Source organism: Lissotriton vulgaris, chromosome 4_1 (genome assembly GCF_964263255.1).
Source record: "Lissotriton vulgaris chromosome 4_1, aLisVul1.2, whole genome shotgun sequence".
In the NCBI taxonomy this organism is placed as follows: domain Eukaryota; kingdom Metazoa; phylum Chordata; class Amphibia; order Caudata; family Salamandridae; genus Lissotriton; species Lissotriton vulgaris.
In genome coordinates this window covers 1,259,741,991-1,259,769,655 of record NC_141691.1, presented here as the reverse complement: position 1 = coordinate 1,259,769,655, position 27,665 = coordinate 1,259,741,991, and the positions used below count along the sequence as shown (strand labels likewise).

The following is a 27,665-nucleotide window of genomic DNA, read 5'->3' as shown; positions in this document are numbered from 1 at the left end:
GCGCAGATGGTGTTGCCCTGGCTGCGGGGATAGGTGCAGCGCCTGATGGTACTGGCGCAGATGGTGTTGCCCTGGCTGCGGGGATAGGTGCAGCGCCTGATGGTGCTGGCGCAGATGGTGTTGCCCTGGCTGCGGGGATAGGTGCAGCGCCTGATGGTGCAGGGTGTGTCGCTGTTGGCACCTCCTCTGCATCCTCTCGTGCCTCGTCAATGAGCAGCCTGTCGCTGTCACTGCTGTTGTCAGCGCCACCTGTGAGGGGAAGTGGATGTACATTAATTGCATGTATCTGTCACACGTGCAGTTGCTACATGCATGCTGGATGACATTCCCTGACTGGCTGTGGCATTGCGTACTTTGGGACATGTCTGGCTGCTTTTGGATTCTTGTACATTGTGGGCAGACTACATGTCCCACAATGCTTTTGGGCATGACCTAATGTGCATGGATTGCATGACTTGGGATGATTATGGGAGGCTATAGGGTCATGGCCATTGTTAGGGGACAGGGTCGCAGTCACATGCCACTTACCTTGGCTGTCTTGGGTGGGTCGGGATGAGTCAAGATTGATGACCCTTTTGCACGCCTCTGGCTCAAGAGTGTCCTCCACGCGGTCCTCCAAGGGGGGTTGGGAGGGACTGTAGGATCTCCGCCTCCAGTAGCCAGGGTCTCGCCCAGCCTCTCTGCCACCCTCTCCTTGGCACAACCTCGGAGGTCGTACCACCTCTTTTTCAGCTCCTCGAGCGACCTGTGTGTCACGCCCACAGCGTTCACTTTTGCGGCTATCCCAAGCCAGATTCAGCGTTTCTCTGCCCCAGGCACCCTCCTGGAGTCCTTTCCAAAAAGTTTTGGGTGGTTATCAACCACTCCGTGAATCAGGTGCTCCAACTCCTGCTCAGAGAATTTGAGCTTCCTCTTGCGCCCGGTGTCACTGGGCCCTGGTGCTGCATCCTCTGCCATTGCTGCAGTAACAAAAGTAAAAGATTTGGAAGTTTGGAGGTGTCCTGGAAGGAGCTCTGTGAGATGCAGCCTCGAGATCAGGCTCACTGTTCTGAATGGGGGTGGGAACTGCCTGCTTCCTGGTTGTGATGTCATCACTGTGCTCAAAATGCGACTTCCCGTTTTTGCGATCTCGCTAATTGCGAGATCGCATTTAGCGATTTCGCAATTTGCGATATCGCAATTCCTACACGGATTTTGACGGAAATAGCGATTTATCCGCAATTTTTTTAAATCGCTAACGCTTTTTGCGGCCACGTGCGAATCGCTTTATTTTCTCGCTAATTTTGATGAATGCCGGTCTGTGATTTCTAAATTGCAATTCGCTGTAAATCGCAATTTAAAAATCGCAGACTTCGGTTTTCATGAATCAGGCTGCAAGGGCCTGATTTAGATCTCGGCAGATGGGTTAGTCACAACGGTGACGGATATCCAGTCCACCAAAATATAAATCTCATAGCATATAATGGGATGTATATTTCGGCAGACGGGATATCCGTCAATGTTGTGACGGAGTAAACTGTCCATAGATATCTAGATCAGGCCCTTAATCTGGTCTGAAGAAAAGTCTCCAGGCAGTAACACTACCGTAACTCCTGGTTAAATGTCCTCACGAAGGCCTGGAAATTGAAGGTATCGCTGCCCTGTGGACCCAACATCTTCCTCACCTTCGGGTTAAAAAGGCTTTAAACAAAGAGGTTCATATAGCGTCCATCAAGTCGAATTGACTCAATTTTAAGAGAAGAAAGCACATCCACCTCATCATTGATAGTTATGCGCAAAGAGGCATTCAAGAGTATCTCATTGAACCATTTTCTGCGTAGTACAAATTTATTGTCTAGCAACTACAGATGGACTGCTTCTATTTATTAGATTTTCTTCCACCCTGGGTGCCCCAACCACCCACCAAAAAGTGCTTATGCTGTATGTAATATCAGGAGACACTGTCTCAAATTCTATGCATCTGCTTTCATTTAATAAATCTCTCAGTAACACAGCACCCAGAAGTCCTGCACGGGGCCTCACAGCGCCCAGAAGCCCTGCACGGAGCCTGCCTGCCCTCAGCTCCCTGAAGCCCTGCACGGAGCAGAGCCTGCCTCAGCGCCCGGAAGCCCTGCACGGAGCAGAGCCCGCCTCAGCACCCTGAAGCACTTCATGGAGACCGCCTCAGCGCCCTGAAGCCCTGCACGTGGAATCAACATAGCCATTACACTCAACTGAAGCAACAACACAGCGCGGGTCCACTGAGAGTGAGATTCCCGCCGCGCTGAGCCGCCAGAGGACACCAGAGACGCCAATTACCAGGTTGCCTCCCGGCCGTGGCGCTCAACAGCCACGCAATCCAACAGCGCCTGGAGGCGCTTTAAAAACAGCACTCGACTCCCGCAGCGCGGGTTCAGTTATTTTTAATCGCTTGTTTGCCTTCATGTATCCCGTGGGTCCACTGAGAGGGAGATTCCTGCCGCGCTGAGCCGCCAGAGGACGCCAGAGACTCCAATTACCAGGCTGCTCCCGGCCGTGGCGCTCAACAGCCACGCAATCCAACAGTGCCTGGAGGCGCTTTAAAAACAGCACTCGACTCCCGCAATGCAGGACGCGCGCGTGGACGGCGCCGGGACGAAGCCCGGACCAAGGGCGGGCGCGTCTGTGCCCGTCCGTGGCAGGACAAGGCTGAGCTGGGCCACTCCCCTTGGCACCTGGAACAATTATATACCGGTAAGAAGCTGCTCTTCCCATAAAATCTGTAGAGGGAAATAGCAAAGGATGGGTAAGAGGAAACTAGCGTCAAATGGTGGGAAAACCAGTACCAAAGTTGTCCCCATTGAAAACTTTTTAAAAAGTGCCTTGGGGAAAATAAGTAATGAAATAAACGCGGTTGAAGAAGAACTTGCTGCCACAAAGGATGCTCTAGACGCAGCTATAAAAAAATCGCATCTAGAGGTTGGGCGACTACCTCGCCACCCAAAATGTTAACGGTTGCCGCCAAGGGTAGCGAAAATGCTCCTGTGACGGAATCCATTAGCCACTGTGAAGGTAGCCCAGCAAATATCATCGGCATGGTAAAACCATGTATCATGACAACTCCACTAGAAATCTCTGTACTTTCTGACTCTTTGGAAACGGTGTCACCACCGGCCAAAACATCGAAACAGCAACCGCCCAAAGTAAAAGAAACATCGATAGCTAATCAGCAGAAAAAGGTTAAACCCAAATTGAAATCTAAAAAAGGGGTAAAAAATCAAGGGCATATACTTGATTAAAATATGGCTGATTGTGCCCAAAAATCAATAAACCTTGAAAATCCTTAAAAAAACTGCATGGGAAAATTGACTGTATCGAACGCCGACTAATGTCAGAAATAGATCAAGTGAAGAAGGATGTCACTCACCTTCTAGAACTGGTCTTGGAACAAACACTGGCGAAAGGGTCATCAGATGAGACAGGGAGGAAAAATTGTTCTGGGGCACATAGTGTGTCTCAAATTGCAGCAACCAGAAAACAGTTGAGACCCATATCTCAAGTACCATCACAGCAGAACGATTCGTTACCAGGCCAATCAACAGAAATGGACAAAGTCGGATTTAAAAATATGACCAATGAAAGTCATTTGGAAATCCCAGTTGGACAAAAATTATTAATTAATAAGATGGCTGATGTTTTACACTTACCCGCACATGCAACCCCCTACGTGATAATTCTGAAAAATGTACCTAAATTGAGAGGGGTTAAAAGATAATCATATGACACATTAAAAAAACCAGGCGGTGCATTGGATTGCTACTAACACCAAATTTAATACTAACCTTTTGCAGCAAAACATCATAATGTTGAGAAGTGAGCTGGATAGGAATTCTAGGAAAACATGCCAAGGAGACTGTGTGGTAGTACATTTTTGCAGTAGGGAATTAGTTGGTAACTTGTTAAGCTATTATTTGGTAATTTTATGGAAAAACCCACTGCTTATCCAGGCAAATATATTACCGCCGTCCCCCTGGGATATTTCTATAGGCCTGAATACGAGTACTGTTATAAAGGAATGAGCGATTTAGGAATGTGAAAAGTAAGGGGGATTACCCCAACACTTAATAGATTTGCTCCATTAAGTTTTTGTGCTGAAATAGATTGACAGGAAATGGAAATTGTAGGATTGCAAATAGATGTTCAGAACCCCTACTTTAAACAAAATAAGATACAATTAGAAAAATACGGTGGGATGTTAGTTAACGAGGATTGTGCTAGAAAGTCACCTCTGGAACAAAGGCAAGGGTACTAAAAAAGCAGATGATGGATATCAATTGCCCCAAGAGAATTTAAGTATAATGTCTTGGAATGTGGCAGGGGTAAAAGCCAAATTAAACGATGAGGAATGGTTAAAAAATATTGAACCCCATGCGTTAATTCTACTCCAAGAAACGTCGCATACTGAACCCTTTTTTATAAACGGTTACCGAATTATATGCACACATGCCACGCCATCTAGAATGGGAGGTGCAAAAGGTCGTCTAGCGGTTGCAATTCCAGTATGTTTAAAAAAATAGTATATTTCATCACAATTTTATCAATTTTTCTGTTTTAAGGTTGAGGGGGAACAGTCGATTGTTGTAATAAATTTCTGCAACAACATTTTTGATAACACAAGATCCAAGGTAATTGAGTCCCTAGAAAAAGATCTTGATTTTTTTTTTTTAAAGGGACGGGGGTGACTACATGCTCATAGGGGCGGGTGATTTTAATATTGAAAAATGTGCAGTTATAGCTGGGGAAAATGTGGGTATCAAAATGATTATGGAGATCAAATTTTGCACTTCCCACTTGATACTTATGGAGAAGCTATTAATACCGTTATCCATAAATACAATTTGGTAATTTTGGATTTAAATGATGCTGATGAACTAATACCGATCCATACGTTTGTGGGCGCCAGATCGTCTTTCACTATTGACCATTTTATTGTCACAGATCAACATAGGGATGTAGTTGGATCACTTATAGTCGGTGCAAACTTTCTTAGTGACCACCACCCCCTAGTCATGAATTTGAAAATTGATTTACCCAGGATTGAAAAAGGGAAGGAGGCGGACGTAAATATTGTGACCAAGGGCAATAACGGAGTTTCATTGAAATGGATAGGAGCAAATCCCATTTCATTTATAGAAAACTTAAAGAGAAAAAAGCAACACGATGTTGACATCTGCCTAGATAGCTCATCAACTAATTTGGATATTATTGGTGCCTTTTCCAATGTTATTACTAAAATAGCGAAAGAGCTAAAGATAAAACAAAAGACTAAAAATCCCAATCCAGGACCCAGATGGTTTAATCAGGAATGCTCAGGTTTGAATAGGGAGCTGAAAAATATTCTGAAAACTAAACCTAGGAACAATCCTGAAATAAGAAACCTTAGGAGGAAGTATAATTTAGCCTTGAAAGCAAGGAAAGCTGAGATTCGGAAAAGGGCTTGGAAATATTATTGAAGGCTGCAGCAACTCTGGATACTATTCTATTTTGGAAAACAATTAATTATCCCTTTTTTAGAGATGCTGCAGAGGTAAAAATAGAAGTCGTAGTCCCAATGGAGGATTGGATAACCCACTTTGAAGGCATTTTTAATCCAAGAGGAGTGATCACCTCACAATGGGAGAAAAATATTTTCATAAGTTTTGATCCTGTAGGGATATCTCAGATAACTCTCGATGAAATTAAGGGAGCACTTAATAAAAGTGCTAGTGGTAAAGCGGCTGGTCACGATGGGGTCCCATTTGATGTATTTAAGCATGATATTGAATTTTGGTCACCTATCCTAATGAATTTTTTTAACGCAACCCTTGATGGAAAATTGTCCACTTCATGGACTGAAAGTGTTATAGTCCCTATATTTAAAAAAGGGGATAGAGGAATCGCTAAGTGTTACCATCCCATATCACTCCTTTATTCTACCTCAAAATTGATGGGGAGGGTCTTGTTGGGAAGGCCGGAGACCTGGGACTCTGAAAATAACATTCTTTTAGAGGCCCAGTAAGGTTTCAGGAGAGGCATAGGGACAATAGAACAATGTGTAAGCTTGGACCTTCTGGTGAGTAAATACACACAAGCAAAAGAGGGGTCTTTACACCTCTGTTTTGTGGACCCCACCAGTGCTTTCGATCTAGTAAACCATGATAAATTGTGACAAACACTGGTTGAGTTAGGTGCCCCCAAAGACATTATTGTTTACTTAGCCCAGATTTACACTTCTTTGTTATCTAGGGTTCGTTTTGGTTTAAAGGAAGATTGCACGCCTGACTTCAGGGTAACTCGTGGAATAAGACAGGGGTGCGTTTTAGCACCCCTTCTATTCTCACTTTACATAAACAATGTCGACCGTTTCTACAGAACCTAAAGGCTGATGCACCAAAAGTAGGACCGCGCGTCACACCAGTGCTCTTTTATGCTGACGAGGCCATCCTTACTTCAAAGACGGCAAATGGTCTACAATGCCTGATTGAAAATGTTACCCATTTCATCACTGAAAAAGATTTAAAACTGAACTTAATCACAACTTTCTTCATGACTTGTGGCAAAAATGGAAAAAGGAACAAAAAGCATTCTGTGGATGGCATTGCGATAGAGAGAGTATCAAGCTTTGCCTACTTGGGTTTACTCTTTAACGAAAATGGTACATGGGGTTCACATATTAAATTATCAAATTTAAAATGTATACGTAGTATTGAAGGTATTTTTAGATTTGCTGGAAAGATAGGAAATAAACCAATAAGGGAAATGCTCACCCTATACAGAAGTAAAGCAATCTCGACTGCATGCTATGGCGCAGCCCTATGGGGGAGAGCTAATACTGTAATCCACCAAACACAAGAGAATACGTTTTTAAAATGACTGCTACCAGTCCCAAATTCTACATCCAACAGGCTAGCACGTAGAGAATTGTCTGTTCCCTATATTAGTGATTTTATAAAAACAGCTGGTTTAATATTGTGGCAAGGGATTTGGACACAGGAAGAAGCCAGGTTTACTAAGAGTATAATACTTGATTGCCTGGCTCTAAACAAAAGCAGGAAAATTCTGTGGCTTGAATATATTCAAATTTTAATAAGTAGCTGAAGAATAACCCTAGACCCTAAAGAACCTATGTCTATTTAAGGCTCTAGTAAGAAAGAATTGAATACAAGCGTAATTGCCGCCATGGACTTAGTAAGGGAGGGCGAACCTAATATAAAACAAAGTATCATTTCTTATCAAGAGCGTCCGCTCTTTATGAGTACACAGCCTTATCTTATTATAGTAAGAAATGTACATCAAAGATTCCTTCTGACTAGATTAGGACTTGGTACATTACATTATCTGGTTGCATTTCCTAAGATTAGGAGAAGGTACCATGTTTTACCAAATTGTCCTTGTGATGGAAAAGCTCCCCAAACCACGCTGCACTTTGTTCTTTTTGTGAATTTTATATTCATAAATTTGCCTTGAAACCCCTTTTTCTGGCAAACAAATGTTATTATTATAAAGAAGCTTTTAATTATATATGTAGTTTGGAGTATGAAAAGATTATGAGGGAAACGGGTCAAGAAGAGGGCGGTTTCGGGGGAGGTCCCTGTTCCAAAGGTACCCCCAGTCGCCCCCGTCATGCCGGCAGACAACCCGGTACCAAACCCAGATATAGGTCTGCCGATCCCGGTTGTGATTACTCCCGCTAATAATGAGGAGATGCCTCCCGAATTGGCCATCCAGTTGGCAGCGTGGCTCAAGAAAAAAGCGGGGGTGCAGTGGCCCCGGGAGACCCGGCCGAGGAGGCCAGACTAATAATCGAGCAATTGCGGCAGTCGAGAGATGCCGCAACGGCGAATGTTCCTCTTGTTTCCCCACAGGTGGCGCCGGTAGGGCCTGCAGTTGGTCACAAGAAGACGGCGGGAACAACGGCCGAACCTGGTAAGCTCGCATTGCCGATGGCGGGGGAGGGTTCATTACCCTCGAGGCGGGAGAGGGTGGCACAGCACATCCCTATGGCCACGAAAGAGTTAATATGGGGAGACAAATATGTTAACATGTTTTCATTATTGACTGACCATCGCGAGATGGAATATGCTAAAACCCAGAAGGATTTATGGCACCCGAGCGTCTGGCGCGCCAAGATGGCAGAATTCAGGGTGGATGAGACAGTAACGAACTGGGTTAAGGCCTTTTCTATATTTACTGCTGTCATGGGGGAACGTAAACCCGAGCTAATGACGGAGTTAACTTGCTATCAAAATCGTATTATGGATTTTTATTCAATGTATGAGGGGGATGAATGGAAAGGTTATGATATGAAATTCCGGAAAGCGAAAGAATTCAATGCTACTTTGACTTGGGATTGCCTGGACTCGGTGTCATGGCACAAACAGCTCTTGCCAGGGGCGGCAGGTACGTCCTCGCCAGGCGGGAGCGGGTCAGGGTTCGTCCGCCAAAAGCCCGCTGTGCCCTTTCGAGCGGGCGCCGGTGGGGATTACCAGCCCAAGACCGGCGGGAATGGCGGCAAGCGTGGGGTTTGTTGGGGCTTCAATCGAGGCAACTGTAACAGACCGCAGGGAACATGTAGGTTCAAGCATGCGTGTGTGGGCTGTGGGAATTCCTCACACCCGGAGAGTACATGTAGATCGAAGAATAGCGGGACGGGAGGTAAAGGAGGGTCCAAGCAGGAGTGAGGTAAGACTTTGTAACCGATTGCCTACACCCGTTGATATCATGGCTCTGACTCCTTGGTTGAACATATACCCTGATCATGTATCCGCTGGGGTGTTGAGGAAGGGATTCTTACATGGCTTCCACATCCCGGTGGGGGATTTTCGGGGGGACTCCTTTTGTAAAAACCAGTTATCGGTACAGCACAACTCAAGCGTGGCAGAAAAGAAGATTGCAAAAGAAGTCAGCTTAGGGCGGGTGGCAGGGCCTTTTTATCACCCGCCGGTGGCGGAGTTCATCTGTTCCCCATTAGGGGTTGTCCCGAAGAAAGACCCTGGGGAGTTTAGACTTATTCATAACCTGTCTGCTCCAAGGGGTTCCTCGGTGAACGAGGCCATTGACCCAGAAGTTTGTTCAGTGCGGTACGCATCGTTCGATGATGCCTTGGCCATGTTAAATCGCCTGGGCCCCGGGGCGCTGATGGCGAAATCAGATATCGAATCGGCGTTCCGGTTGCTCCCGGTACACCCGCAGGATCAGCGCTTGCTAAGTTTTGCATTTCAAGGGAGGTATTACATGGATAAATGCATGCCTATGGGTTGTTCCATTTCTTGTGCCTATTTTGAAATGTTCAGCTGTTTTTTAGAGTGGGCGTTCACCGAGGCCACAGGGCATAGGCATGTTATGCACTATCTAGATGACTTCCTGTTCCTGGGAGCAGCCGGCGATACGAAATGTGCGCAGGCGCTGCAGGACTTCTACGTCCTCATGCGGGAGTTCGGAGTCCCATTGGCACCAGGTAAGACGGTTGGACCATCTACCTCACTGGAGTTTCTGGGAATTGAGCTCGATTCTGTGGAGGGATGTTTCCGTTTACCGATGGAAAAGGTGGCCAAGTTTAGGGCTTCCTTGACGCAATGCCTGGGCAAGGAGAAAGTGACCCTGCACCAGTTACGGCAAACAGTGGGTCAGCTTAACTTTGCCTTGAGGTTAATACCAATGGCCCGCCCCTTCTCACGCTCTATTGCACAAGCTATGGTTGGTCTCAAGGAGGGACACCACCGTACGAGACTGTCGGCAGAGGTTCGCCAGGATATGCACATTTAGTTGGCATTTCTGGCGGACTTCAACGGTCGAGTTGTGTGGAACAAGCCACCAGCGTCTTCAGATGAACTAGGTCTGTGGACTGACTCAGCTGGGAGCGTGGGATTTGGTGCCATTTTTGGTAACCGATGGTCGGCGCAAACATGGCCGACGTGGTGGCACTCCAGCGGTCTCACAGTTAACATTGGGTTCTTGGAATTATTCCCCATTTGGGTTGCTCTGATGGCATGGCCTGACGACTTCAGGGACCGCTCAGTGGTGTTTTGGTCTGATAATATGACTGTAGTCGAGTGCATTAACCAACAGGCAGCACGCTGCAAATGGATCTTGAGATTGTTGAAAGAAGTTGTATTGCTTTGCATGAGATTGAATGTACAGTTCAGGGCTAAACATGTGCCAGGCGTACTGAATCATGCAGCTGATGCACTCTCTCATTCGCATATGCAGGCGTTCAAGGGCTATCTACCTACAGCGGACCTGGTGGCGGCACCATTCCCCGAAGCGCTATGGCTAATCGGTGCCCCGGATTACAAGACCTCGTGGCAGCAAGCTTAGCACCCAGGACAAGGAAGGCATACGAAGGAGCGTTTCGTTCCTACTGCACATTTTTGGGTCCAACAGGGAGTCAGAGCTGGGGTCAGGAGGAATCCTTCCTGGGGTTCCTGGTAGCGCTGCACAGAGAAGGCCGATCAGCGGCAACGGCCAGTAGGCATAGGGCGGCCATTTCATTCATGGCGCAGGTGCATGGCATAAAAGACCCGACGGGTTCCTTTTTGGTTAAGAAAGCCCTTCGCTGCTGGCAGCGCCTCGAGGGTCGCGAGCAAGATGCGAGGCGCCCGATTGGCTTACACAGGTTGTCCCTACTCGTAGCGAAACTGGATGAGACGTGCTCCTCCCATTTCAAAGCAGTTCTGTTCCGGGCAGCTTTCGCATTAGCGTTCCATGGGGCTATGCGGGTGAGCGAACTGGTTGCAAGGAATAAGACAGATGTGGAGGGAGGCTTGTGCAGGGATCACGTCCAAATTAGGGGTGATTCGATGGTGGTCTCGATAGCCAGGTCCAAGACTGACCAGGGGGCTATGGGAAATAGTGTTGTCGTGCAGCGCGCGCGAGGGTCCCCCACGTGCCCGATAAAGTGTATAGAAGAATACTTTGTACTAAGGGCGACTACATGGGGGGGAGTTTGCTGAGGCACTAGGATGGCACCCCTCTGACGAGGTTTCAGTTCCAGAGGGTGCTAGCACTGACGATCGCTGCTGCGGGCATGGACCCGTGCGATTTTGTGACCCACTCCTTTAGGATAGGGGCTGCTACTGAGGCTACAGCCAGGGGTCAGAGTGCGGAGGAAGTGAAACCGTTGAGACGATGGTCCTCGAATTGCTTCAAAAGGTATGTGCGATTGCACATGTTGTAAAGATCAATTGACATGCACTCACGCTTCTTGTCTTTTGTTTGAATTACAGTTTCGCGAGCCTGTCACGCGGGGCGGAATCTGCAGTCGACCCAGCACCAGGAGACCAGCGGTCAAGGATCACCGTCTGGAGAGAGAGTGGTATGGGTCGTGGGCCACTCATGTGTGAGGCGCGCCGGGGACGTATTCAAAGCAGGTGACGCGACTCGCGCAGCTGGGGAATATGGGTACAGAGTGGCCTTCCATGGGAAAGGCGGGCTCTGTTTTGACCAATTCGAATCATTTTTTGAGGGTCTTTTATGGCGGCAAAGGTCACCGCCATCTGTAGTCATAGTACACCTGGGGGGCAATGACTTGGTGACACGGGGTAGACGAGTGTTGTTTGAACAAATTTTGTCGGCTGTTAGCTGGTTGGCTAAAAGAATCCCAGGGTGCACGATTGCCTGGTCCCACATGATTCCCAGGAAGGTATGGCGGGGGGGCCTTTCGGTGTCAGCACTGAACCATTCGGTGAAAAGGGTTAACAATAAAAGTGGTAAATTGTTTCGCTCTTCGCAGTTGCATAGCATTCCTCACGGGTGTATTCGGGGTAATCACATGTATCTGAATGATGGGGTTCATCTGTCCAGGGAGGGTAATGACTAACTCATAGGAGACTTCATAGCATGGCTAAGGGGTTTGAGGAAGCATGACCTTTAGGAGGAGTAGGGGGGGCCGGATAGTCGGTCAACTATCCGGCCTGTGGCGGTAAGGTCATGATCGGTGAGCAGTAATTTCAAGGTCCCTAGAGGGGGGCGCCACCCAGAATCGATGGGAGCGCCCGGGGGGAGGCGGCCATTGGCCCCTTCCACGGGGGGGCGGCACCCACTAAGGATGGGTCGCCCGGGGGGAGACGGCCATAGGCCCCTCCCAGGGGGGAGGTGGCTAGATGCCCCTCCTACTAATTTCCCGGGGGCCGGATATCCGCGACGGCGGATAGAGAGTGTGGGGATAGGGGGGAGTCCACGCTGTCCTTCCTACAGATACCTCACACGGGAACTCAGACGACCTTTAAGATGGCGTCGAGTGGAAAGGGGGCCCCCACCACGACAAGGGAAGTTACAGTTGGCAATGAGGGTAGAGTCCTCTGCGCATGCGCCACTCACACCGTGAGGGCGAGAGTTTTGGTAGTAGGGATCTGACACCGGTTAAGACCTTGCCGTTGGCCCTTAATGCTAGGATGTACAATTTTAATTTAGAATGTATGCATTTTCAGGATGTTAGACTCGGCTAGGAAACGTTTGTATTAGAGATCTGTTAAGGTTAGCCAAAGAACATGTCTTCATCGAAATGTAATAAATATAAAATTGTACATAATGATGAAACTTTTATTTAATGTTTTAAAATTTGTTTCATATTTTAATAAATACGGCCGGGAGGGTGAATCCCTCCCGCCTTCCAAAAGTTCAAACCTGTGTCCGACTTCTCCCATCCTTGGGGATTGGTATTGGGAGGGGGTGGCGGGCATCCCATATAGCTCTGTAGTGCTCAATGACAGTTTGAAGTGGAAAGCACTTAGGGGTTTGAGTATGAGTGTTCTGTATCAATTTTGCACCACGTAAAGTGGTACGTACATACATGACACAGGGCTCTGTGAAAGATTTAAGTCATGCAAAGCCACCCTGCATGGTTTTGAGTGGCCTCATAAATCATGAGTAAGGGAACACAGAGCAAATCGCTGCGTCACCTTTATCTTCGCCCGGGAGGCGTTCCATGGGTGTTGAGGTGGGTTTTTCCACACAACACCCATGGAGTTTGACACTGCCCCAGATTTACAAAATCATGTAAACCGGGGGAGCGCCCATCTTTCGCCTCCTGAAATGAGGCAAAATATCTTTAATTCTCCTTGTTTTTTCCTTTTTGTATGTGTGCAGCATTCTGCAGCACACATAGAAAGAGGAAAACGCCTCATATGGTTCTTTCTGTGCAGGAATGTGTCCCTTCCTGCCCAAAGCAGTCCTGAATGGAAGGGATAAAGAACAGGGATGCACTATATTTAGGCTGTAGGGTTTTAGGTTTAAACCTATAATAACTGATAAAACCCCACTGAAAGAAAAATAGCCCTCACCGGTGAAAACATATAAACACTGATTTTATCCCAACTGAGCACAGCACTTTTTAGGTTTCGCCTATTATCATTCGCTTGCGAATGTAATAGGCGAAAATTCAAGTGCTCCATTCGACTCGTCAAACCACTGCGGTTTTTCCACAGTGCATGTGAGTCACGTGACCACAAAAGTGGGTCACGTGACCACACAAGCACGCGCATCTCCCTAATCCACCTGCCACACTTCTCCTCCCCTCGCTCGCATTCCCGCCCCCCCACCAGGCTCTCCCGCCCCCATCCGGCTTCCCTCCGTGCATCTGCCTGCCACACTTGTCCTCCCCTCGCTCGCATTCCCGCCCCCCCACCAGGCTCTCCCGCCCCCATCCGGCTTCCCTTGTACCCTCTTAAGCCTTACGTCACAGACCGGTTTATTTACATAATTTGAGTAGTCGTGGCTATAGGAGCACTCGGAGCAGCGTCAGTCCCTTTTTTTTTCTTTGCTTGGCTGTGTTTTCTTTTCCCCCCGTTTGTTTGACTGTTCAGCATAGCATAACCAGAGCGCCTGCCCCAACCTAGAGCTGAGTGAGGCCCGCATCCGGTTTCCAGCCGCAGATCTGCACTGCATTCCCCAGTGCTTGTTTTTCTTTGCTTGACTGTGTTTTCTTTTCCCCCCGTTTGTTTGACTGTTCAGCATAGCATAACCAGAGCGCCTGCCCCAACCTAGAGCTGAGTGAGGCCCGCATCCGGTTTCCAGCGCTCTGCGCAGATCTGCACTGCATTCCCCAGTGCTTGGAATTTGTTCACAGCTGAGGCTAAACGGGGGCGGGGAAGCTCCACCAAAGTGGATCTGCTTCATGTCGTTTTCTTCGTCAAATTACCTTAGTGCCTTTTGTTTACCGTGGATATTAATGTCACTTTATCGTATACGAAAACACTATGGTTTGCATTTTTGTATTTACCAGCGGCATTTAAATTTCTTTGGGCCTACATTTCATGACCAGTAAATGCGGTTTCTAGTCACTATTCCCAGAGGGAGTGTCGCCTCTCACAGCTCTCTGGAGGCGAGCCTGGACCTTATCAAGACAAGCACTGGCGTTGCCAATAGGTTTCGCATTTGGAAAGTTGGAGCTATTGGTTTTGTAAATGACATTTTATATTTATATATCGTTATTGGCATTGTCAATAACAATATATAAATATAAAATGTCATTTACAAAACCAATAGCTCCAACTTTCCAAATGCGAAACCTATTGGCAACGCCAGTGCTTGTTATATCTTGTGGTAGTTTAAATATCTAGGGCTCGTTTACATACATTCTTTTTTCGGGTAGTAGCTGATGAACATTATTAATTGTTATCACTCAGCCTTTAAAAATTAAGCCAAAACTGTGGATCCTCTGAATGCCCTGCGGCACATTGATTACTTGCTAACAACATTTCTGATTCTGTAAACAGTCATTACACTTTACACTGGCAACTACATCGATGTTCATTAGCTTTTACCATACTTCAATCAAGAAACAATTATGATTCTATAAATAGATGAACATATTGAGGCCTATCTGTTTTTAGCATATGTCAAGTAAGATACATGTGCTAGCTCTGTCCATATTCTTTTCATTTATTTTGCTTGCACTTTAATGAACTTTATTGTCTGAATAAAGTAATTCTCTCTCTCAAGCCAGGATTTAGGGTACTTGGTTCAGCCTGCCTAACTGGGTCTCTGTAGACGGCTCGTGCTTCATCGCAGTTGGCCTAAACTTGCGACTTTGTCTCTGCCTGACCCTTTACCTCTTTTGGCACTATTTTTACTAAAAACCTTTAAACTTGAATATCTCCGGTTCTACGAATTGGATGTTTATCATTCTGATCTTGTTTTATTTATTAAAAAGTACTCTGTTTTTCTAACTCCTATGTGGACTCCTTTTGTGATGTGCTTGCATTGTATTACTGGTTGAAATGTTGTACAAATACTTAACACATTGCCTCTGAGTTAAGCATGACTGCTCTGTGCCAAGCTACCAGAGGGTTGAACACAGGTGAGAAGTGTTTTACCTCCCCCCAGCTAACCCCCCAATGTCGTACAAGAATTTAGGACCAAAGTCATAAAAGATATTGTGTGTCATACAAGCACACTTTAAAAGAATTCTCTTGTGTAATGGAAGCTACCGAAGTTGGCAAATATGGTTGGTGCATGGTCAAAAATGCTTTCTAAATAGGCATTGTCCTAGTCAGTGTGGTTTCTGAATACTCATCTTGGGCACTAATGAAAGCTGAGTTTCCATTATTAGAATGAGAATGAATACATGTTTTTATTCCATGAGGAAAGGATACAAATGGAAATATTTAGCCCAGAATACTTAATTGGGAGAAGCAAGTTTTTCTAACCACTGAAACTTGATATTCCAAATGTAATACAGTGCTCAACAGCATTCCTAGATTTGTTACTGTGGATGCTGATTCACAACAGCTACCCATTGAGTTCAGCCATACAGAGGAGTCCTATCAATTTACCTTGTTTTGGATCAGAATTATTTCTGACCTGGAGACCTTTCATTTAACATAGCTAAAATCCATCCAAGTACTAGTCAGTCAGTTAGAAATCTTCATTCGATCAAATTAATGACCATATAAGCACATACAATAAATACATACAGCATTCAAATATTAATTAATACGGAATTTAAAAAGTTAAAAAACATTATAAAATTATTACAAAAAAGTGTCTCCCAAGAAGCCACAGCTGACAAATACAAGCAGATATGAGTTAAAATTTCTATTACATCAAAAAGTATTTATATATCTGTTGAAAACAAATTGGTTATTAGACCATAAACCCATTTACACAAAGGGCAAACCTCAGTCACAATCAGTTAGCAGAAGTCTTACTTAATTTCAGGGCTGAGAAAATAAAAAGTAAATCCACATTACATAAAAGAGGGAGGAGAGTTTAAGCACTGAATATACTGCAGCCCTTCTTTATACGTTTTAAAATTCATTGGCTATAAAAAAAAACAATATAAAAAGGGGACTAAAGTGCTGTACAATGTACAAACAAGGATAAAGTGCAAGATCGATCGAATCGAAATGCCATTGCATGGACAACACGGGGGAGAATTAAACCAGGTCCCTACCTGGGGAAAGGGCCCCAAAAAATATTTGCAGATAATCTGAAACGCAGTGGCGTAGCAAGGGGGGCGAGGAGGCGGTGTGCGTTGGGCAGCACGAGTTTTGGGACATATTGAGAAATGGGGACCTTGTTTAAAGATAATAAAATTTCATCTCTTTCCCTGTGTGCGTAAAACAAACTTTTCAACCTCACTTTATCACAGGTAATGATGTTTACTGGGGCATTGAAAAGTGTACTTAACTCAAGGTCATTTAGGGAGTTTTTGATGTAAGCCACTATTTTTCTAGAGAAGATCAATTCAGGAGTGACACAGACTTTATGCCATGAAAGGATAGGTGCTAAACGTATCTCGTCCTCTATAAAACGTAGGCCAAGTTCACTGTGGAAAATAAGGCTGGGTTTAGATGTGAGGATGGATAATAATCTACACAGAAATGTATTTTCTAAAAGTTTTAAAGGACCTAATTTTGAATTTCCCCACACCCCTGTCCCCTACATGCCTGTTGAAAGGCATTTACTTTTATACAGTGTGAGCATCTCTCCAAGTGGCCTGTGTCCCAATTTGTTCTCTAAACTAATGACCGCTTCACAAGAGGCCACCTTCTTCCGGGCCTGTTGAGTAATGAAATGGTCCCATGTAATTTTGGTATCAAAAAGTATGCCCTCCATTATAGAAAGCTTTAGAACATGTATTTCTTGGCTCGCTTGTCAAAATAAAAGATTTATTTTGATTCACCTGTAAGTTAAGATTACCCATAAAATCATCAGAACTGTCTAAAAGAGCTTGTAACCCATTTACTGTGCGGGCCAAAAGGACTGCCTTGTCCGTGTACAAAAGTACAGGGACAAGGCAGGATCCTATTCTGGGGACATCTATGTCTCTAGAGGCTAAAAGTTTATCTAGGGCAGTCATATAAAATAAAAATAAAAAGGGCACCAATATACAATCCTGTCTTACACCTTGAGTAACTAATATTGCTAGTGTGAGGTCACCTGATTGAGTGTAGTGGACTTTCGTAAAGTGTCCCAGTGAAGTTATTTAGAGGGTCCAGTAAAGGAGAGTCATGGCCTGCTACTTCCATCAACCCCCACAATTGTTCTCGATCCACTAAGTCAAAGGCACAGAAGAGGTCCATAAAAGCCATGTGAATGGCTCCTCTCCTGCCCTTTACATATTTACCTTGAATTATGGAGAGATTAACGGTGACATGCATCAACAAAATGTTTTGCAATTCCTTATTAGCGATTTTTAAGTAATCGCAAATAAGGAATCACAAAACGGGATGCATCAATTTATTCACATAATTTTTGCGATTCGGTAAAAATCGCAATTTTTACCAAATCGCAAATATTATGCGAATTCTAATTTGCGATAGGCCCATAGGAATCAATGGGAAGGCATTGACATTTTGCGAATTGCAATTAGCGATTCGCAAAATGGTAATGCATTCCATGGGTGCAGGGGGATGTCCAAAGGACCCCCCTCCTGCACCCCTGAAATGTATTTTAAAGTGCATGGTTCACACACACACATGTCCTAAGGACATGTGTTTCTGTAACATGACAGTGTTTAAAAAGCTAATTTGAGCATTTTAATAATTTTTCGCAAATTACCACGAGGTTCACCCTCGTGGTAATTTGCAACCCCCTAATTGCGAATTTGCAATTTTAAAAGGTTTCTTGCATTGCATTTAAGGAATCGCAAAATGCGATTCCTTAAATGCAATCGCAATTTGAGAATTCGCAAATATTTGTGAATTCTTAAATTGCGAGGGCCTTGAACTTTCATGCATTACAAAAGAGGATTTTGCGATCGCAAACGGCTGATTTTTGCGATTCGCACCATTTGCGATCGCAAAATCCTTTGATGCATGTACCTGTAAGTGCCTGTTCAATCGTACCCAGGTGAGCGTACACTTGCAAGCTGATTAATGGTTATAACCACAAGCCTGATCTAAAGCCATTTTGAACGTTTTTTTAAAAACCCATGGGGCATATTACCACCAAGTAGCGATATTTATCGCTAACTAAGCTTAGCGACATTTTTTCGATCGCCATGCATAGCCGGATTTTATCGCAGAGATAACGTGCAGTTAGCAACGTTTATCTCAAATGCGATAAAATTTCCGGGTGTTAGCGGCGAAATGTGTGAACATCGCTGGTAATCCAGTGATAATCACGCAGGCAGAAAGCCACCCAGCTCACAGCCTTTCGTACTATTAGTCTGGAGGAGACAAAACGTGCCATTTTGGCAACCAAGTCAGGATCACCATTTGATCCATGTCCTATAGGACTCCTGCATCTCATCGCTGATATTGTTAGCCCAGACATAAATGACATCGTTAACAACTCACTGTCTACCGCCAACGTCCCCCCTGAGTGGAAACTGGCAGCAGTAAAAGCTTTACAAAAAAAACAACTTCCCGACCCCACCACACTCTCAAATCTACGTCCAATCTCACTGCTCCCGGCACTGTGTAAAATCACTGAGTCGACAGTAAATAAACAGCTGACACGCTTTTTGGAAGATAATGAAGCATGGCACCCCAACCAAGCTGGCTTTAGGACTCAACACTCCACCGAATCGGCTCTCCTGTTGAAACTATCCGCTCAGCTCTAGATCAAGGCAAGAAGGCCGTCCTGATATTATTAGACCTGTCGGCGGCCTTCGACACGGTCTCACATGCTATCTTAATAGACCGGCTAATAATATCTGGCATTAAAGGCATTGCCCTGGAGTGGATAAAAACATTTCTTAGTGACAGGCGACAAGTGGTGACCTTGGGGGAATTCCGTTCCAGTGAGAAGTCACTGTCGACGGGAGTACCTCAAGGTTCCAGCCTGAGTCCGACATTATTCAATGTCTATACCGCACCCCTGATACAGCTGATATCGTCCTACGGCATAGATGTAATAGCATATGCCGACGATACTCAACTGATCCTGGTAATGGACAAAGATAACCAGGTCTGGGAGGAAAAACTCAAATGTTGCTTAACGGCCACCTTTGAGTGGATGCGGAAAAACCATCTAAAATGCAACACAGGCAAAACCGAGATCATGCCTATAGGCCCTAAAAACGAGTTTATCCCCAGACTGTGGTGGCCTGAGAAGGCAGAAATACCACCCCACACTACCTCCTCGGCCCGTAACCTTGGGGTACAATTCGACGCCGATTTATCTTTTAAACATCAGGCGTCAAAAGTGGCAGGCACTTGCTTTGGGGTGATAAAACTGCTCACGAAGTTCTTTGACTTGCTGCCCTTCGAAGCAAGGAAAACAGTCACGATTGCATTAGTTACATCTCGCATTGACTATTGCAACAGCTTGTATGCCGGTACTGATAAGGCGGTCACCCATAAACTCCAGATGGTACAGCATGCGGCGGCAAGGCTGGTTTTAAAATGGCCAAGGAAATCCTCAGCAACCAAAGCCCTCAATGTACTACACTGGCTGCCCATAACAAAAGGGTCCTGTACAAAGTACTGACAATCACCTTTCGTGCTGTACACAACTCAGGCCCTATATACCTAAGGAAAAAATTTGTAAAATATTGCCCAACTCGAGCACTACGGTCCTCAAATGCCAATCTACTGACCGTTCCAGGGTTCAGACTTAAAACCCGTGGGGGTAAATCCCTAGCGGTACTAGGTGCAAAAGCATGGAATGCCCTCCCCCCAACCTTTAAGAGCACTGGACAAGGAATCTGAATTCAGCAAACAACTAAAAACCTGGATTTACAATCTTCCAGATATAACCGCCAGAGCACTAGTGTGACTTCGGTCCTGGTCTCCTTAAGCAGTAAGGCAACTTTAACATCTGGTTGTCCCTTCATTGGCGCCGAGATGCTCCTTGGAGCGATTGTTAGCGCGGTATAAATGGGCCTTACATTTACATTTACATTATCGCCAATGGGGACTTAGCCAGAGCATCCACCTCCCATTGGATATAATGGCTAAGAACTGGTCTGAGCAGGCGTTCTTTTTCAGCGATATTCGCGCTAAGCGCAAAATTTTTAACCGCTACGCCTTAGTTGATAATAGGCGATAGCGATGTTAGCGACTGCTTTCAGTCGCTAACAGGTTGGGTACACCCACTTTGCATGTCATTAGCGATAAATATCGCTGACATGCAAAGCGGGCCCCAAACCACTCACTATCGCCTACAAACTGTCGCTAACAGCTGTTAGGGACAGCTTGCTAAGAGGGCGATGAAATTATCGCCGCGTTGAGGCCGAAAACGGCAGCTAAAGCGGCGAAAATTTCATATCGCCCGCCTTGATAATATGCCCCCATGGTTTTCTAATCATTTTTGGAGATGTTATGTTACTGCTTTCTTCAATAATTGTGTAAAGTATGATAGAAATGGGTATGATAGAAATGAGTAAGAAAAAATTGTCCCACACGTGCACCACTAAATTGGTAAGGAGTGGAGTATTGATACCAAGTGAGTTTTAGCTGTTTTGCAATACCAATCACACAAACATATTAAAGGCCAGGGGCTGGATAGCATCACATAGGTCAGGTATTATGACCTATGTGAATACCTGACCTATGTGATGCTATCCAGCCCCTGGCCTTTAATATGTTTGTGTGATTGGTATTGCAAAACAGCTAAAACTCACTTGGTATCAATACTCCACTCCTTACCAATTTAGTGGTGCACGTGTGGGACAATTTTTTCTTACTCTGTATCTCCCCTGTCCCAAAACTGACAGAGAAGGGGGCCTCCTTTTACTTTTATTGATATGATAGAAATGAAACAGGATAATAATGAGTTGAGTATTTCGAGTTCATCAATGTCTTTTTTTAATTCAAGAAAGCCATGGGAAAGTACAAGAAAATTACATGAGTAGGCTGAAGTACAATTCTCTCCCATAATCATGAGAAAGTACATGGCTAGGAAATAAAGTCAAGTTAAAGCATTAAAGGCAATAAATTAAATACATATATGTATGTGTGCATTTTCGATATAAGCAAATGTGATTCAAATAATTCATTAGTCAAGTAATCAAGTGTAATATATTATTTCACAAAATCCTTCATTAGTAACAGTTGCCTAATACCACATTTTCAAAATGTTTATGTGCAATCCATACTTATATTTGTATATAACTTTTTCATCTTAGTAAATCTAAGTCTCTATTGCTATAAAGAATAACTTTGGAGAGTTTGAAGTTTCTAACTCTTGACACTTAGGGGCAGATGTATCAAGATTCCGATTTGCGAATTCTAAATAGCGATTTTTTGCAATTCGCTATTTAGAATTCGCAAAATGGAATGTATGTACAAAATCGCTATTTTTTAGCGATTCCTTATTATTCTTTATTTGCGAATTCGCATTTTGGCGTGATCCAGCTAAAAAGCTGGTTATTTTTTGCACAACACCTAAACTGAACATGAGAACGAAAAATGCACATATAAAATTCATGTGCACCTTGAACATGTTATACAAATATCAAAGATTATTGAGAAAATGTATAGTCAAGCACTATAAAAGAGTGCTTAGATTGTAGAAGTAGAAGAACATCACATAATGAGTGTCTAACCTGCCTAACATTTGAATTTTGTGGAGGATTTTAAAACCATGTTGAAACAGAAACTCATAAAAATGTATTTTATGCAATTGCACACTTAATAAGAAATTAATATATGTTAACTAATTATTGATGCATTATTTAGCTTCAGTTGCAATTGCGTGAATTTTTATAATGACTATGAATGAAAAATGCTTAAGAAACTGTCTTCTTCTGTTTTCATTGCAATGCACTAACAACTTTGGATAGTTAGTGCAAAATCTATGGGGCAGATGTATCAAGCCTTTTGCGACTCGCAAAGGCTGAAATTCTCAGAGTTTCGGCCTTTGCGACTCGCGAAAGGTATTTTAGCATTTTTTCATATGCATAAAAAAATCGCAAAATAAGGAATCGCAATAATTTGCGATTCCTTATTTTGCTTAAGCATTTAAGGAATCGCAAATTATTGCGATTCCTTAAATGCTTAAGCAAAATAAGGAATCGCAAATTATTGCGATTCCTTATTTTGCGATTTTTTTATGCATATGAAAAAATGCTAAAATACCTTTCGCGAGTCGCAAAGGCCGAAACTCTGAGAATTTCAGCCTTTGCGAGTCGCAAAAGGCTTGATACATCTGCCCCATAGATTTTGCACTAACTATCCAAAGTTGTTAGTGCATTGCAATGAAAACAGAAGAAGACAGTTTCTTAAGCATTTTTCATTCATAGTCATTATAAAAATTCACGCAATTGCAACTGAAGCTAAATAATGCATCAATAATTAGTTAACATATATTAATTTCTTATTAAGTGTGCAATTGCATAAAATACATTTTTATGAGTTTCTGTTTCAACATGGTTTTAAAATCCTCCACAAAATTCAAATGTTAGGCAGGTTAGACACTCATTATGTGATGTTCTTCTACTTCTACAATCTAAGCACTCTTTTATAGTGCTTGACTATACATTTTCTCAATAATCTTTGATATTTGTATAACATGTTCAAGGTGCACATGAATTTTATATGTGCATTTTTCGTTCTCATGTTCAGTTTAGGTGTTGTGCAAAAAATAACCAGCTTTTTAGCTGGATCACGCCAGTTCCAGGTTCCTTACCTTTTACCCACTATGCATTTTGCACTAGAATTGGATAAAAACAGAATATTCTGCAAGTCCTTTTATCCGAGACTTCAAAAAAATCATTAAAAATTCATGGCACGATTGAAAAGTCACAAGTAACGATTTAACCAATTGTCCTACACTACTGTAAACATATATGGTGTTTTAATATGTTTCCCTATAAGACGCCGGACACAGACCTGCACTTAAATGCGTGCCTATATTCCCCAACTATATCAATGCAACTTGTTCATTTTACCCTCATCACAAAAGATCACTTTGGTTATCGTCAATCACCATATCGCATTGGTCTGTCATTGTTTCCTAAATTGTAGGTCGCCACCAACTGGTTGGACTTGAGAAGTTTTTTGATGGGTAGCGAAAGTCCAAGCTATAAATTAAGATTCCTTAAAATACTCCATTTATCTTGTCACGTTTGCTGCACTACAAAGACAGATGTCAAATTTCAAGCTATGTGTTCTGACAAATTGCTGCTTATGCTTTTTGACATGTTGTTTACAAGCTCCTCCCACTTTGTGGTCAAGAAAGAAAAATAAAATCAATCATGTGACAATCTTGCTAGAATACCCTAGTGTGAAAGAAAGGGCTGAAGTAATCTAATGTTTTTGTAACACACATTACAGTATAAATACCTGTAAACAGACTTATACATTCAGCAGTTTAGAAAGTAAAATTGAAGCACTTTTTTTGTAATTCAGAAGTGTAATGGAACCAAAGATTGTAATAGGATCAGAACAAATCAAGATATTTGACTTGGGTATTCACAAGTAATAAATATCCATTGAAACCCGATTTCCACATATTATCATTTGTGTGCAATGTAGTGTTATCAGTAAAACGGTATGCCTGTGCACATTTAGTGGGCATTTCAATGGAAACATCACAGTGTACTACAATACAATGTTTTAGTTACATTAAAAAATCACCTTCTCATCTCCATTAAAGCTATGTGGGTTATGTAAGTTCTAAAACGTGGGTCATAATTTTAAACTGTTTGGGCAGCACTGGTCTGTGTAATGCCATTATTTCTTTAGTGCGACGTTTCTGATGGAAATGCTACGAGTTTTCAACAAATAAAAATATCAATAAAGCCCAAGCCAGGGAGACACATAGGTATTAGTTTATACTAGCTGCCAGAAGATAGAATTTAATTGAACTTTAGATGATTTTGCTGCCTATTTCCACATTAAACTTGATTTTCTGTTACTTGAGAGCTAGCAATTGATGACCTGCGACTCTGGGAGCAGCATGGTTCACTTTCTCCACTGCTGAGGCAGACTGAGGGCAACCTTTCCTTCATTCTGCTGACAATTATGAATTTAGCAGTGCAATTTCACTGGAAGACTTGTAAAATGTATATTGGTCAATCACATGAAAATGTTTTAGCACCCATACAGACACATGCATCATTGCACCCGTTTGCGATTCCTAAATTGCGAAAATTAAGGAATCGCAATTTAGAAATCGCAAACTACAATGCATGAACAATTCGCATTTATTTTTGCGATTCAGTATTTTTCCTTCATTGCGATTCACAATTTGCGAATCTCAATTAAGGAAAACCCTTCCCATTGATTCCTATGGACCAAAAGGCCCATAGGAAGGAATGGGAAGGCATTTACATTTTGCGAATTTCAAATTGCGATTCTCAAAATGTGAATGCAATTTCAAGGGTGCAGGGGGGGGTCCAAAGAACCCCTTGCTGCACCCCTGAAATGTAACTTTAAATGCAATTTACACACACACATGCCCCAAGGGCATGTGTGTGTGTAAATTAAAACTTTCAAAAATGCAATGTGTGCATATTTGAAAGTTTTCGGTAAATTAGCATGAAGTTCAACTTCATGCTAATTTACCACTTCCAAATAGCGAATTCGCAATAAAAAAATGATCATGCATTGCATTTAAGAAATCTGAAATTGCGATTTCTTAAATGCAATCGCAATTTTAGAAATCGCAACATGGTTGTGATTCCTAAAATTGCGAAATGCATGATGCATTCAAAATTAGTTAATTGCATTCGCAAAAGGCCGAAAATTGCGATTCGCACAGTTTGCGAATGCAATTGAATTTGATGCATGTGGGCAATAGTCTTTACTTCAAACATAAACAATATTTAGCTAGTGGCATACTGTGCTTCCTTTTAATGATATTTCTACCCATAGATTGCCCTTAATCTCTGCAACAAACATATACATCAAGTTGTGATTTCTTTTTTCAGTTATGGGCATGACTTCCCACTAGATGAAAAACCAAGCCTTGGCAAAGTGTATGGCTATCAACCACCAAGTACAGCTCCCTATTTTTCAATATCTGGAGAGAAGGTAAGACATTTTTTGAGTGACATGGGGATTGAAATAAATGAAACGTTGATAATCTGATCTCTGGTTAATAATCGCCCTTGTGTTTGGACAGGAACAAAGTAAACTGGGGTCATCCCTTGCAAGTGGAGTTCTATCGGTTGATGGGAATGTTACTCACGTGTTTGCCACTGGCGCACCCACAGAGGGTAGGTGTTTATTAAAACTTGTTGATAGCAACTTTGCCAAAAAATGTTTCTTAAATTCTGTTTGAATCCACTGAGATGCACAGAACATGACCCCCCCCTTTTGCAATGAACTGTGTTTCGTGTGTGTCAATTGTATAGACAGTGCATGCTCTGCGTGTGCACTCCGTTATGATGCTGCAAGTATAACATAGCCTTTATCTACAGTTTATGCACAGATACAGCCTTCATAAACCCAATTACTGCCATATCGATCGGTGCCACCATAATTAGCTTTCTGCTACCACTATGCACCCCAGTCCTGGCATCATGTGAATTGGTGCAACACCAGGAGGCAGTTCATATGCCTAGGTCCTGCCAGCATGTGCTTGGTATAACATCACATACAAGGAATGACCATCATCTGCAAGATGCAGCATGATCAGGCTCAGGTTTAGTTGTTACATGCCCGTGTGCAGCCAACACAAGCTATTGATACTGACATAATATGTACAGGGTCCACCATTGCATGATCAGGAATAGACATAAAAGTCTGAAGTACTGCTGTATGCATGCACGCTACCATTGCATGCTAAGTACAACAATAATAGGGCACATATACTTCAACTATATAAATCTCATCAAAATGTCAAGGATTTTCCCGTCTATCTTTCCCACCCACACATTTCAGAAGGAAAATGGTAACATGGAGGTACTCCACACCGCACAGCACCTTGCCAGGGGTAGGAGTGAATGACGCCTACTGAGGGAGACAATACACTCTCTCGCTATTTGGGCAAGTGGCTGCCGAGGGTGCCAAAACCTAGGACTGCTGGGGTTGGGCTTAGGTACAGACTTTGAACGTACCGGATAGCGCCAAGACGCTTTACGCCTTGATGACAAAGGTACTGCAGGCTCACGGGCATTAGGCCTGGAACCTGCGCCTTTAAAACCCAACTTTTTGGTTTGAGTAATATGATTTGGTCCCGAAGAAGCGCAATTGGATCCATTAGGGACCACTCGATGCGCGAAACATGTCGACCCAATAATTATATTTATATATATCTTCTCACTTTTCTTATTTGTACACTTACACCCTTACCCTGAGACAAAGGTCTAGTATTACAGATGCCCCCCTATTATTTGGTTTATATAGGGACATTCCAGGGACCACCTCTTTTAATTGGCTAGCCAGACCCTTGAATAAACTAATTGACGGGCATTGTCTGGTCATTTTAAATTTGCACTCACTTTATATATATCTCTGACACCAGGCCCTCAGACCCGCATGCACAACTGCGGCATCTCCATCAAAAGAACTCCGCTAAAGAGCCCCCTTGTGGGGCCCGTGAGGGACTGCAGCACCACCCACATGAGGAGCAACGCCCAATGATGATTCAGGGCGCTTGTACGGTCTTCTGAGGGCACTAGGTCACCGAGGAGAATCAACCCACCCAACATCTCTCGCCCTTCCTTATAGTTTTCTAACAGAGCAAACGACAATATTACTCAGAACATGTTTTCCTTTCATTTATACTATAGAAAGAACTAGATTATGGAACACTCTCCCAGAGGAACTGATGCCCCCTTTGTGTGTTTAAACATGGAGGTACCCCCAGACAGCCATGTTCCTTGCGGCACACCCTTCGTAGTAAATCCAAAATGTAGGAGAATCATAATTTGGCAATTCAGCCAATGTAATGGGATTGGCTTGGCAAATCTCAACCCTCACACACACTAACTCTCACATCACGCACTCACTCACAGTATTTGCTCACCTACTTAAATAACTCACTCCTATCTGTGTGACACTATTGCATGAGCTTCTGGTCACATGATGAACAGATTTAGATGATATGACGTTTTTCCCATGTAGCTGCACATCATTCACCAGATACACTAACCAGCACCCACTTTGTGAACATCTATTAATGAATGGGCCAAATTCTCTTTGGAGGAAAGAGTACAGTAGTTTCAATACAATGAGTAAGAATGTGGTGGATCATGTTTGTTCAAGAATCTATATTACCAAAGCACAAAGTCCTTGGTCGTTCCTGGTGGACAAAGAGAGGGCTATCAAAAAAATAGACCATTATAGGCATCAAACTTGATTATTACAATGCAAAGCACCTATGTATCG

General features: G+C 43.6%; 1 protein-coding gene across 2 annotated transcripts in view; it reads left to right on the top strand.

The window, feature by feature from the left end:
- The window catches only part of GPLD1 (glycosylphosphatidylinositol specific phospholipase D1), a 655,729-nt gene that overhangs the window by 472,645 nt on the left and 155,419 nt on the right, over positions 1-27,665 (top strand). For both annotated transcript variants that reach the window (XM_086965460.1, XM_086965459.1), the window contains exons 19-20: positions 25,262-25,364; positions 25,456-25,549. In XM_086965460.1, coding sequence (XP_086821586.1) covers positions 25,262-25,364; positions 25,456-25,549 — 197 coding nt within the window. The remainder of the gene's footprint in view (positions 1-25,261; positions 25,365-25,455; positions 25,550-27,665) is intronic.